General features: G+C 41.7%; 1 protein-coding gene across 1 annotated transcript in view; it reads left to right on the top strand.

The window, feature by feature from the left end:
- Nucleotides 1–327: 327 nt before the first annotated feature.
- KCND2 (potassium voltage-gated channel subfamily D member 2) overlaps nucleotides 328–14,149 on the top strand; it is a 288,008-nt gene continuing 274,186 nt past the window's right edge. Inside the window, exons 1-2 of the mRNA XM_054813360.1 lie at nucleotides 328–796; nucleotides 1,976–3,149. Coding sequence (XP_054669335.1) covers nucleotides 2,035–3,149 — 1,115 coding nt within the window. The 5' untranslated portion in view covers nucleotides 328–796; nucleotides 1,976–2,034. The remainder of the gene's footprint in view (nucleotides 797–1,975; nucleotides 3,150–14,149) is intronic.

The following is a 14,149-nucleotide window of genomic DNA, read 5'->3' as shown; positions in this document are numbered from 1 at the left end:
CCCTAGATACCTCACCTAAGCCATCTCCGCCGCCCGATCCCTGCCCGAAACACCGCTAACTCCAGAGGGTCTGTGCGGCGCTGCCGGCGGAGGGGTTGGACCGCGCGATGCCGGCCCCGCAGAGACACACACACACACACACACGCACACACACAAGCACTCCCCGCCTGCCCTGCTGCCGCTGCCGCCGCCGGCGCAGCCTCCCGCAGCCCCTTTGTTCCGCCCGCGGAGCGATGCCCTCCTCGCCCGCGCCGCGCCCCCCCGCGCCCCGCGCCCCGCTCCGCCGCCGCCTGGCGCCGCCCGCCCCTGCGCCCCTAGCCCGCGGGCGGCGGCGGCGCGGCAGGGCGGCATGGCCCGCCCGCCGCGGGGGAGGCAGCGGGAAGCCCCCCCCCCCGCCCCCGGCCGCGCCAGGGCCTCGCCGCCGCCGCCGCCCGCAGCCCGCGGCAGCCCCGCGGCAGGGGCAGGGGCAGCGGCCGCAGCCGCAGCCGCGCCTGACGGCAGCCCCGCGCCGCAGGATCCGCGCCCCGAAAGGACGTGCTCCGCCGAGTTGCCAGGCGCGATTACGTTGTTTTTTTCCCCCCACCCACCCCTTGAACTTGTTGCTTGGTGCTCGGCGGTGGCGGAGGGGGGTGGGGGTGGGGGAAAGCCTTATTATCGATGTCCCTTTGGATGCGATCAAGCTTTCTCAGGAGCAACTACTTCCCCGCCGTTCCCGGCGGGGCGCGGAGATCTAGCGGCAAAGCCGGTATTTCCAAAAGTCTCTATGCAACTGAGCGCTCTCGCCAGACTTTCCCAGGTAGGTGCCGCAGGCTGGGCACGTCCGGAGGGATGCGAGAGCAGACCCGAGGGGAAGGGGCGAGGGGAAGGAGGCGGGAGGGGGGGCGGATGATCCACCGCCGACCGCCGAACCGCTACGGAACCCCGCGCCCCTGCCCCGCGCCCGCCTCCGTGGCCCCTCGCCCGCCCCGGCCTCCTCCGCCGCCCCTGCCCCGCTCCCGCTCCACCGCCAGGCTCCCCCGGCTTCGCCCTTCGCCGCCCGCTCGGCCGCTCCCGAGGATGCCCCATGCATCCCACCTTCTGCGGGTGCCTCCTACCCCCGCCGCCGCGGCTCTGCCCGGCCCCGGGCTCCTCGCTCCGGATCAGCCTCTGTCCGTGCCCCGACGCCCCGTCCCGGAGAGACTCCCCTCCGCCCGCTTCCCTTCTCTGGGGCGCTCCCCCCTCCCGGCGCCCCTTCCCCGGCGCCCCTCTGCCCTTCAACGCATTTCCTACACGGAAAACTTGCCTTAAAGTTTAATGCTGCCGCCCGGAGCTCCTCCCCCTGCCCCGCCGGCTCCCCCGGCCCTGAGCCGGGGTCAGGAGGAGTCCCCGGGGCGGCGATCAAGGTCAGGGAGAGGATTCGTCCCGCTGCTGCTCCAGGGCTGCGGCTGGGGAGGGGGCGGGGGGGGGGGGGGACACGGCCCGCCCGGCCCATCCCCTCCGCCCCGCCACGGCGAGCGGGCGGCGGCGCCGGGCGGCCCCGCTGCAGCCCGCTCGGGAAGGGCTCCGCTGGCGGCCGCGGCCCGGCTCCGGCAGCAGGCGGGGAGCGGAGCGGAGCGGAGGGGCGGGGGGACCGGCTGCATCGCGCGTGGAAGAAAATCTCATTCCAGGTGGTTGCACCGCTGCACCAGGGCTACTAGCCGGCTCCCGGGGTTGGCGCTTTGTGGACCTTTATTTCCAACCAGGGACCTCGCAAGGACCCTGTATCCAGAGGATCTGGCTGCTAGAGTAGCTGCTTTGAATACGTTGATTTCCAAGTGCCCTGATTTATTGTCCTAACTGGCTAATCAGCCCCTGGAAAGGATATTCTGGGATGAAAAAAGGGAGGAAACAAAAAGGAAGCAAAAAGATTTTCAGTTGATCACAACAATGTTCAGAAATTCTGTTGCCTCAAAAATATGTGAGCATTTGTATTTTTTCTTTTCCCTCTCTATTTCAGTGGCTGGACCACGACTGTCTCTAGATTGACTCCCTCAGCTGTAGTAGTTGCTTGGGACCATGGCAGCCGGAGTAGCAGCTTGGTTACCCTTTGCCAGGGCAGCAGCCATAGGATGGATGCCAGTAGCCACAGGTCCCATGCCAGCTGCTCCGCGGCAGGAGAGGAAGCGAAGCCAGGACTCTCTGATTGTGCTGAATGTGAGTGGCATCCAGTTCCAGACGTGGCTGGACACCTTAGAGCGCTACCCTGACACTCTTTTGGGCAGTTCAGAGCGGGACTTCTTCTACCACCCTGAGACACAGCAGTACTTTTTTGATCGGGACCCTGACATTTTCCGCCACATTCTCAACTTCTACCGTACAGGGAAGCTTCATTATCCCCGCCAGGAGTGCATCTCAGCTTACGATGAGGAGCTGGCCTTCTTTGGCATCATCCCTGAGATCATTGGCGACTGCTGTTATGAGGAGTACAAGGATCGCCGACGTGAGAATGCTGAGCGCCTGCAGGATGATGCTGATCAGGATCATGCAGCTGAGAGCTCCCTGCCCTCAATGACAGCTCGGCAGAGGATGTGGCGGGCCTTTGAAAACCCACACACCAGTACACTGGCTCTGGTCTTCTACTATGTCACTGGTTTCTTCATTGCCGTCTCTGTTATTGCCAACGTGGTGGAGACAGTGCCCTGCGGGGTAAGCCCAGGTCGCATCAAGGAGCTGCCCTGTGGAGAGCGCTATGCTGTGGCTTTCTTCTGTTTGGATACTGCCTGTGTCATGATCTTCACAGTTGAATATCTCCTACGTCTGCTGGCGGCCCCTAGTCGCTACAAATTTGTGCGCAGTGTCATGAGTATCATTGATGTGGTCGCCATCATGCCGTATTACATTGGCCTGGTGATGACAGATAATGAGGATGTCAGTGGGGCTTTTGTGACACTACGAGTCTTTCGTGTCTTCAGGATCTTTAAGTTTTCCCGCCACTCACAGGGGCTGCGCATCCTGGGCTACACCCTGAAAAGTTGTGCCTCGGAGTTAGGGTTCCTCCTCTTCTCACTCACTATGGCCATCATCATCTTTGCCACAGTCATGTACTATGCAGAGAAAGGTTCATCAGCCAGCAAGTTCACCAGCATTCCTGCAGCCTTCTGGTACACCATTGTCACCATGACAACACTGGGGTAAGTGCAGCTGGTGTTTGGTTACAGCCAACATTTCAACAAGTGTATTGGCATGAACAGAAAATACCCAATTTAAAAAAATGTCGATAGAAAAAAATGCAAGGGTAAGTTCTTGTTACAGAACTTTATGAATACAACTCATCACTTCTTTCTAAATGTTTTACACATACAAGTAAGTTAAAAGTGTTGCTGGAGTTAAAATAACCCAAACCCCCAAACGGCAGATAATCTGAAAAAGCAAACAGCAAAACAAAACAGAAAAATCTTGAAACTGTGTTTGGGTTCTTTGCAGTTTTCTCTAACATTTTATTTCATTTTGGACAGTGAAATTGGAATATTTTATGAATATCTGTGAGGTATCAGTGGATTTTTAATAGAGTAATGTGTTTGCTGACAGGACTTGCTCCAGTGTTACTAAAGTAGTGATAATTACAAGGGGAACCCAAGTGGGATATTTTAATTTGATCATGCATAAAAGTATGTGGGTCTGCCATTTTGTTTGGAGTGATGTATCGATGTAGACTTGGATATTGAGTTTGGTATTACAAAGTGGTTTGTTTTCATGAAAATAAACCAGGTATAGATACCTTAATCTTCACAAAAAATATTCCTGATGTTATTTAAGATGCTGGTTAAATTTCCTTTGATTTCCATGGACTCTTGTAAATGACAAGTGTCAAGCTACGTTAACCGGTGGCAAACTCTGGAAACTGATCTGAGGAAGTGTGAGACATATGGCAGATCAAGCATATATCTTAAAACATAATTCTAATGGCAATATAAATTCTTCCAGAGAATTAAGGGTTAAAAAGGGTTAATTAAGGGTTATCATTGTTGATATTAAACTCCAATGCAGTTTAATGGAAAGATGGGAGTTAGTATTATTTTGTGAAGTCTCTGGTATCAGAGTCATATTGTACCAGCTGATTCCGTGCACCAAGTTGTAAAATGCATTTGTCTGTAATTATAACAGGGATTTAGAAGGTTGACTAATTTGAGAAGACAGTTCTTCCCTATTCTTAATTTTGAGCTGTAGACTATCACCTATGAAACTGAAAATTTGTTGATTCCTTAGAAACTGTCTAGTTATTTAATAATTACAGGTATTAAAAGACAAACTTTTCACTTTCATGAAGAAAAAGCCCATAATTTTATTAGTCAAACGTTTTGCCACATCTTGTTGGGACTGTTGAAATTTATGAAACATGTATAACTTTTAAATTTAACAAAATGAAAGTGCATTATTAAACTATTATGAAAAAGTTAATTTATTATGTGCAATTGTAATTTAGTTGGGGAATGCACATGCAAAATATTGGAAAAGATAAAGGGACTGTCTTATGCCACCATTTTTTATACAAGGCTTTTATCTTCAGTGTGATATAACAAATGAAGATAAATATAGTGCATTGTAAATATTTCATACTACTTGTAAGGGCAAGTTATGCTAAAAAGGAGTGACAAGAGCTTTGGGGATTTTAATCTGCTTTTTAGGTTCCTGGGTTTTTTTGGTTTTCATTTTCTTCTGGTAGTGACAAACTGAAGGGACAAGTTAGCAGAAGGAAAAAGTTATATGTGCTAACTAGTTCGATAGTCCTGTATTTTCTGGTGCTGAAACTTTTTACCACATATTTTTAATTAGAATTGTGATGATTTCAACAAATTAGGTCTTAAGAATTTACCAGTATTTGGAATGTATAATCTTATTATAAAAGAGCAGGAGCTGATCTGTGTGGTTTTGTAACGAAAGCTGGGGTTTGAGTAAGTTGGTGTTGCTGTTAGGGACGGTTTGGGCAGTACTTGTCCATGGTACTGAACATAATTTTGTCTTCAGGTTTATGGCCAGTTTGCAATTGATCATGATGCAGGTATGGTATCTATTTGGCATTGATATGATTGGGTTTTTTTATTTCACGCACACACACACACGCATGAGTATTATTCTATAGTTCCAGGTTTTGAGGTATTCTGAGTAAAATCTTCAAAAGTACTGATCATCATTAAACATCATTAAAAATCTCTTTGAATAGAGCCTAACAACCTATTTTTAAGTAAGCAGCCATACACTAGTTCCTGAGGGGAAGAAAAGGGGTTAAAAAGAATACACTCATGCTTGACTCCTTTTTTGAGATAGTTTGCACAGAGAAAGTTTTGAACAGGTTTTACACACATCCAAAGTTTCACCGTCAGAAGTTCAGGTATGATTATAAGTTCAGGTATGACAGACATCACAAATTTCTGGGAAATCTTCAATCAGTGCATTAGCTAGATGATGTGCTTTTAATCACATCATGATAACCATATAAAGATTATGTTTAAATGTTAAATACATATGAATATTTTAAATAGAATTAACATAAAAAGCTTTGAACTTTTTTTAGTTGATGGAATAATTACACAAAAAGAGAGGGAAATTAAAAGGAAAAACAGCAAGGGTCAGTGAAAGCTGATTGTAATTAGTACTGCTACCTTTGCTGTGTGCTAAAGCTTCTTGTCCATTTACTAATATAAAACTCCCATTCATTTTTGATTTTAGTTTTAGCTGAATTAGGGCTATGTAAATGCGATCTATATGAACAACTTTTTTCTTTTACCAACAAAGCTAGATGAAGTCTTTATGTTTTAAATGACAGTAGCACACAGCAGGTTGTGTGAAATATTACAAAAATTCGTGAAAGCTAATACTGAATAATAGATTAACATAAAGTTGAGTTTTTGAGTCGTGGTGTCATTCTCATATTTTGCTAGATAGCAAGGGTATTGAGTAAGCGACCTTTGCAATTTGGGGAGTTATTATCTTGGAAGCAGAGCTATATTTCTCAGTTCTGCATGATTGCTGAGCAATTAAAGTGTCTTTAAAAAACATAGATTACATTTTCCTCTGCAGTGTGCCAGTGACTTCAAATATTACTACATTTTAACCTCTAAGGATATCCCAGCTATTAACTGTTCTTGACTGCTCAACTCAAGTAGTACACAGATGTACATAAAGATGTTATGTGAAAGAAATGAAAGAAAGGGAAGAAAGGAGGAAAGAAAGAGAGAAAGAGAGAGCAAGAAAGAGATGAAGGCTGAAAGAGAGAGAGAGAAGAAAGATGACTAGAAAAACAGCATGCATTCTGTGAGAAACTGAGCTGTCTGATTCCAAATTTCAATTTAGTGTTTATCAGTATTACTAGGAGCAAAAGCAAAAGTAAAGTAGGGAAAAGGGACACGAAGGGACAAGAGAATAAAATTTAAAGAGGTCACAAAGCAGTCTGTGGAGATTCGAGATAACACTGAAAATCATAGAAGTTAGGGGCATAAAGGTCAAGAGACAGGGTAGTGTAAAACCTGGCAGAGAAAAAAGCTCAAGTCTATTAAATTGGGACTGGCAGACTTACAGAGGGGCTTGGGAACATCTACACCCATAACGACAGAGTTACGTTACTTTCTGCTGTCACCTCATAACATGATAATCTAATAACTTTTCTTCTGCCCTGTCAGTAGCCAGCAAATGAGCTGGAATAGCTGGTAAGGCTTTGATGGTAACGTTTGTTCCCAAATCAGGCAGAGCTGTAGTGTAGTTTATGTTTTATATAGATATTATATTTTAAATAAGGAACACAGTGCTCTTCTGTGACTAGTTCTAAAGCAATCTCACTGCTATATTAAACTTCTATATTTATAGGCTTTAAATCGGGTAGCTTTGTCAAGTCATACAATACTTTTCTAGATGAGCACAATACTTTATCAAGGGAAGCTTAAACACAAGACTATTCATTTATTTGGTTTGATTGTATAAACTAGAGGTGTGTCTTCCAGAAAAGATAAAGCAACTATTCATTTTCATTATCTGTTAATATAGTCCATAATGTATAAAGAATCCCATCTAAGATATATCAAATTCCCTGAAGACTTTATAATCAAGCAGGTGACTGGATGGGACAACAGAAAGTCTCAAATGGTGAACAGGGGAATAGGGCGATGGATTTAATTTTCCTGCATGTTCTGTTCTCTCCCATCTTCATTCCTTTTCCATTCCTATTGCATCCTTATGGGTATATTCCATCTATTTGTTTTCTTCACTTTTCTTTCAAACTACCACTTTCCACAGTCTTCCTGTTTGGGAATTTGTCTGCTGGCTTGGCACCTTTCTTCCCTTGTTCAAGACAAGTTTAACGTTAATAGTTAAGACTCTTCTGGCTTTATTTTTTCTGCTTCTTTGTTCCAGATTCCTCATTCATCCTTCACCACTAGATCAAATATTTCATTCATCATCATTGCCATTCATTTGACCTGAACTTTCCTCATAACAGGTTTTTTTTCTGACCTTTGTTGGATAGATTTTTTCCTTATGAGCATCATAAAATTTCCACAGCGTCATTTTTTTCCCAAATGCCACACACATTATCTTGTTTTCCTTTTCTGACCATTGTAAGTGCATTTAGTTTTTTTATGCTCTCTGCGTGCTAGTTTGAAAACATCCATCTCTTCAGAATTCATATTAAAAAAATTGAGTTCAATAAAATCTAACAAGAGAGCACAAAATTAAAAATCTTTGTTTTGTGAACAATTTCATTAAAAGTTTAGAAATATTCATATGGTGAATATTACAAAGGTAAAGATTAGAAAATCTGGAATGTTGTTTCTGTATCTCATACTTACATATTGGCTTATACATTCATTTTGTGTTTGATATTTTCAACCCTGTTTCAAATAGCATTTTTCTATTTTTGTATTCTTGTGAATTTTGTGTTTTACAAATGTGTTTGATGTCTCAATCTATTTTCTCTTCACAGCATAAATATTTAGCCTGAATAGTTAGAGTACTATATAATAGAGGAGGGACAAAGTGTAGTGTAATCACCTTCAAAGCACATTACTAGATATTCAAAAAGGTCTCCAGGGAGAATTTGAAATACTGAAAAGTAAGGGTCATTTTGATGGCAGTGAAAAAAAATTATTTGTTCTCTAATAAAAAGATTACTCAAACTGTATCGGGCTGTTGTTGGCTTGACAGAGAACAGGAGTCATTATATTCTTATTTAGTTGCACTGGGGACCAGCTTTCCTGTTCAAAAAAATCCTGAAGATCTCTTAGAGGAACAGGAGTTAGCTTACTTCACTCATTTTTCCTGAGCATGAATTTCCTTACTTCAGTTATGAAGAGCATGAAGGTGATGCTTAGCAAAAAGATCTTTCTGTTCAGAATCTAATTTATTTGCTCCTTTGATAGAAACAGATAGATTTTTTTCTCCTTGCTGTTATTGTGAGTCAAGAATAAGAACAATGAGATTGGTGTGGGCCAGGATGCAGCAAAGAAATACGCTGACTTAGTACAGCCGAACAAATCGACTCAGAGAGTAATTATGAGTGGTGCCTGATCTATTAAGTATGGCCTATCATTCAACTAATCCTCAGTGAATATTGTGATTTTCGTAAAAGCCTTAAGTGATCGAACCCAAGAAGTTCAAACTGAGTGATGACAATCTGTACTTGACTCACATCATTGTGCTTCTGTCTAAGAAGAAAAATTTGCAATATAAAAGCCATATAAAGCTATGAATACACTATTAGAAATAGTGCTACTGTGCAAAAAAATCTGGAAATGGAAACTGTATTGCTGAACATGGGAACTTATAAATGCTGCAGAAATAAAATGATTAACCAAAATAAGTTGACAACATCTTGCAACTTCAGGATGACAATTAACTTCTCAGACATTTGGAAGAAAGTCTAGTGAGCTACTCCTATTACTTGGTTTTTATGCCACTGTAGTCCACTGGCAGCAGTTCCTAATTTGCATCATGGTAAACTGATGAAAGAAGAATCTGGTTCAGCAGGGGTTAAGTGGGCAGATTGGTCAAAAGAGGGAATATAAATTAGAAATGCAGAAACAAAGTTTAGATTCAGTCTTATCAGGTTTCATCAGCTACCTGACAACAGAATTGACAGAGTGATGGAAAAGATTCTGTATATTTCTGTACCTATCATTTATTGGGCGATAGAAGGGAGCACAGATTTTTGTGCGATACACAGTCTTTAAAACATCATTTTTCTGCATTGCTCATGCAGTGGAGGAAAGGTTTTTAAATTCATAGACAGTACTTTGAAACGATAGCTCTACGCTACATTTCCCAGACCAATAATAGTTACCGTGTTTGGACTTGGACTCCTATCACAATTAGTAGCCTAAATTCTACCATTATTTCTTAAGTATTTTTTGCTGAAGCATATGATTTTGATCTTCCTGTGCCTCTGGTAATATTTTATAATCCCCCTGTTAAGTAAAAAAGTTGTGGGTTTTGTTTTGACCAAAAAAATCCATTTTCACCAAAGTACACAAATAAATTTGCATTATTTCCTCAGCATAGACTTAAATAAATGTGAATAGAGATGAAATACAAAATAATGCTTTCACTAGAGCACCCGACGTGCAACAGTTGTAAGTATTCTGTAGAAAAATAGTGGATACAAATATTTGCTCAGATATCTGGTGTATGAAGGCTCAGATTTAAACATGAGCACATATGAAGATCATGTGACCAATAGCTCAGTTCTAAAATATTTTAACTTCATTTAAAAAAAATCCAACAAGATTCAGCTTTGTTATTGAGACTGCGGTCTTTTTCTCACACCAGCGTAGACACCTTATGCATTATTAGAAGGCATATCTTAATGTACCCAGTCATCGGTACAGAGTTCCTACTACCATCAGTTCAGATTCTAGTGGTTAAGTGCATTTACAACAGCTAACAAAACATTAAAAGACTGTCTGTGTAAATATTAAAGATACGAAGATATTATTCATATAATCGTGTCCTTTGTGTATTTAGAAAAACAGTTGCCTTTCTTATATTCCACTGCACAATATTGATCCCTACATCCCGAGATAGCCGTTGGAGCCACTGTGTAAACGTACTTAATTAGGGCTTGATCCTGCACTGTTACAGAAAATGGGAGGCTGCCTAGAAACCTACAAAAATGTTATTATATGAACAAAGTCAAATTTTGCATATTTAAAGTATTTAGGAGCAGTATTTTGCATTTCATTCCTGTTTTTTTCAGTTTCATCCATGTTGCTGGTTCTTTGATCTGGTTGGCTTAACGGTGAAGTCAAGTCTTACAGACACAGACATCTCCCGGGTTTATTAGTTTATAGGAGCCAAACACTGCAAGGAAGATTTTTAAAGGCATTTAGGTGTCTGGAGATGCAGATAGGCAACCAGCTTGAATTCTCAAAAGAGGCTTAGGTGCTTAGAAACACAAAGGAGAATAGTTGTAAGCAAGTAAGCTGGGAAACTAGGTACCTAGTCACTTTTGAACACATGGTCCTATGTACACAAGAATAACTGCTAGGACAAGTATTGTACTGAGACTCTGGGTACGTCCTACCCCTGCCAGAATCAAATGGACCTTACAATGATTCAGCTCTTGTTAAAATTACAATATGCCCTGTGTTCACATAACACTGTAGAAGGAGATGGACTGCGGTGTGTACGGTATTCTTAGGAAAGAGCAATAAGTAATTCAAGGAAAAAAAAAAGGTAATATGACTGAAAGCGTGATGTCAAGCATCCAAGGGAAAATACATTTTTTGATCCTAATTTTCTGCCTCTGAGTTTTTCAAACCAACAGTTCAGCATGAAAAGATATGTAAGAAATATAAGCTATGACATGCAGATATTGTCAAATTAAAGAAAATATTTTTAGAAACTGGGTGCAAAATTTTAAAACAGTGTCAGGTAGGAGATTCCATTTTTTCAAAGAAACATCCAACCTGAGGATTTTTTTTGTTTCAATTGGTCTCATATTTAGCTTGTATATGGTAAATTTGTGCAGTAAGAAATAGTAAACCATAAGTCTCGATTTTGACCACTGCAAATCCATCCCCTTCTCTGGTGTGCTGGCAAATATTTTTATTTTGTGTCTATTTGATTTTTTAATGTATGTTGTTTGTAGACTTAAGTGGGAGGTTTGAGAAGTACTTTGCCTGCATTTGCTTTTTCTTTTTTGCAGTAATACAAGCTTTGTAAGCATAGTCTATAGCTCTACTAGTTGATTTTTACCTTAATCTGTGTTCCTAAATGAAACATCTTTAAAACACATTTCCCTGATTTTTCCCGATTCTTTGTACAAAAAGTTATTTTCTTGAGGTAGGCATCTTGTATCACAGTTCTTTCTCTTTGAGGAGACACTGTGATTTGTGAGTTGACTCTTAACCAGATGGTGTCTAGCTCAACTAACTACCACTTGCACTAAAGCTTCATATCAAAAATTAACATATGAAGCAGAGCTCTCGATATTAAGGACACTTGTATAACTTTTTCAAAATATGATTTAATATAATATGAACATTAAAATAAAAATGTTATAAAATCTGTATCTGCATAAATAAATTTGGCTATTTGATTATTGAAAAGTCAGTTTCCTTAAATAGATAAAACTTAGTCTGGTATAACAGGCAATATAAACTTCTAGGAATTTATTTAATTAGTCTGAGTAGTTTGGTGAATTAAAATAAAGTAAGTATATTCCACTACAGTTTTAAATCACCTTGGATAAAAAAGTAACTGTGAAACTTCATAAAGGTACTTATAATGATCTAATTTTATGATAATACATTAACATACTTTAATTATTATTTTGGAAAAAAGTATTTGGAGGCCAAACCCCAACTTCTGTCAAATGTGTATCCAGAGACATGGATTTTTTTGCATTGTACTGGCAGATTCTCAAAATATTTTGGCTGATACACAGGGAACAGTCATTCAAGTTATCACCTGCAAGCGTGGCCATCCAGGCATTCCTTGTAAATGGCTGAGAGTCAGACTGTGAGGTTGTGAAGGACGTAATGTAACATTGTGTAATAGCTCACAGTCTGAGTGTGGCTGCTGCATCCTAACTGATTGCTTCGTTCAGTAAGGTGAACCAAGAGTATTCTGTAGGAGAGCATATGTAACGTGAGTGGGATCCTTGACTTTTCATTGTTGTGGCTGTTCATCTCCCCCTTTTTTTTATAACCCAAAAGAGGAATTTTATTAATGTGTTAGTGGCCTTACTTTCAGTTTCTGCAACTTTCATCTCTCCCACTTGCAGCCAGTTAACAATTCCCTGAGCATCCTTATCAGCTATGGACAGCAACTACTGCACTGTGCAGGGTTGCTTAGGAACAAAATTGATGCTCTTTGACACGGTGGATTACAGCTGCAACATGCTGGTCCCCAAACTCTCCTGCTTCCCACAGAGGAATGAAAAGCAAAGAGGTTGAAGATGCTTTCCAAATCTGACTGTGAAGAGGGTATATACTTTTTTTGTTTTAGGATATCTAATCACTTCATTGTTGGTGAAGAGCAAGTTAAGAATTGTGGCCTTTCTATTGAAAGCGCAGCAGTACCAAAAAATCTTTAGTAACAACTCTTTTTAACAGCAACTTTGTAATTTAAATACCATGGTATCTTGCATCACTTACTGAATTGAGAAATTTTAGCTTTTGAAAGCTTTTTGGTTGGCTTTGGTTATTGATGCGTTTGTTCACATAAGTTGATCAACTCCATGTTGAGACATGGTTATCAAGGACTAGGGACAGGCAGAACTAGACAGAGTATATACACCTATTCTCATACACGTAGTGAGAGCTACGTAAGTTATAGGTGAAGCTATTTCTTGTGGTTTTTTGATATGTATTTATGTAAAATGAAACTTTGAATATTTGCATTGTAAACTCTACAGTGATTGAGAATTTAGTTAGTATTTACCTTTTTGGCACCTGGATGGAAAACTTCAAAGAGTACAAATTGAAGCTTCCCTGCAGGCGGATAGTTTAATCTATCAACAGACTGACTTAATCATTTGACAAGCTCAGTATTAGTTATTTTCCAAGTGAAAGGGAAGCTCAGGTTTTATCTGATTTGCTTGTGAACACAGTAATCAACCTATAGGAAGTTAATCTGTGTCAAAAGGTGCTGAGTTTTAGAGATAAATATTATAAAGGAAGCTCCTTATAAAAACAGTGTAATATGTGATACATATGCTATCCTTCTTGGACTATGTGCTACTTCTGGCACCTCTCTCCCTTCACCCCATGTCAGTCAGATCATTGCAGAAATGGTAGCTGCTGAAAGACTGCAACCACTGCCATTCATTTAACCTACAGTTTCTTTCCTTCCAAGGCCCAAACTTTTGAAATTTAATGCATTGAATCATTTATGGGAGAAGCAATGTTGCTAGTCGTGCTGGTGAGCCCTTCAGCACAGTTTAGCCTCTTGCCGTACCAGCACAGCCGTGACAGCCTCTCTCCTCTGGGGACAGGCACAGCTGCAGATCACAGATGATGCTGACTAGTTGTGTCTGGCACACGCAACCAGTGATTTTAAAATACAGACACCTTTGTGCAGCAGTGCACACATGTAAGATAGAAACCTAGTTGTGGGAGAGTTTTGTCTCAGGTCTCTAGGAGAAGACGGTAAAGAGAGCGCCTGGAGTGAGCTGCACAAACCCCTTAGGATGCAACTGCCTTCTCTTGGCCGCTGCCCGCCCCGAGCCCTCTTCACACCACAAGTACCGCGTGACGCCTGTCAGGCAGTGATCCACAGAGTGGATTTACAGGGGGGTTGGCAATGCAGTAGGAAAGAGGTTGTGGTTTTTGCAACACTTTTCCAGAAGGTATGTGATTTTTCCCTATTTCTCTATGTAGCCACCACATTTAATGTGCACTGTTTGCTATGTCTTTGCAAACAAATTAAATAAATACAGAGAATAGTGCTAGATGATGTAGTATACTGGACAGGACAGTGGTTTAAACTATGGATTTGAATCCGTGTAAGTGGATTTGAAATAGATGCATATCAAAAGGCTGAAAACAGGTTGGTTCCTCTCTTTAGTGTAAGTGGTGCATCTTCTGCCTTAATATACTTTCTGATACTTATTTTCCAGCTCACTAGCTATACTCAGAAGTTCCTTTGTTTTCAAAGCAAACAAATCCAAATACAGCAGAAAGGTTTCCTTAAATAAGCCTTT

Source organism: Grus americana, chromosome 1 (assembly GCF_028858705.1).
Source record: "Grus americana isolate bGruAme1 chromosome 1, bGruAme1.mat, whole genome shotgun sequence".
Lineage (NCBI taxonomy): Eukaryota > Metazoa > Chordata > Aves > Gruiformes > Gruidae > Grus > Grus americana.
The sequence above is the reverse complement of the archived record's forward strand: the minus strand, read 5'-3'. Positions and strand labels throughout refer to the sequence as shown.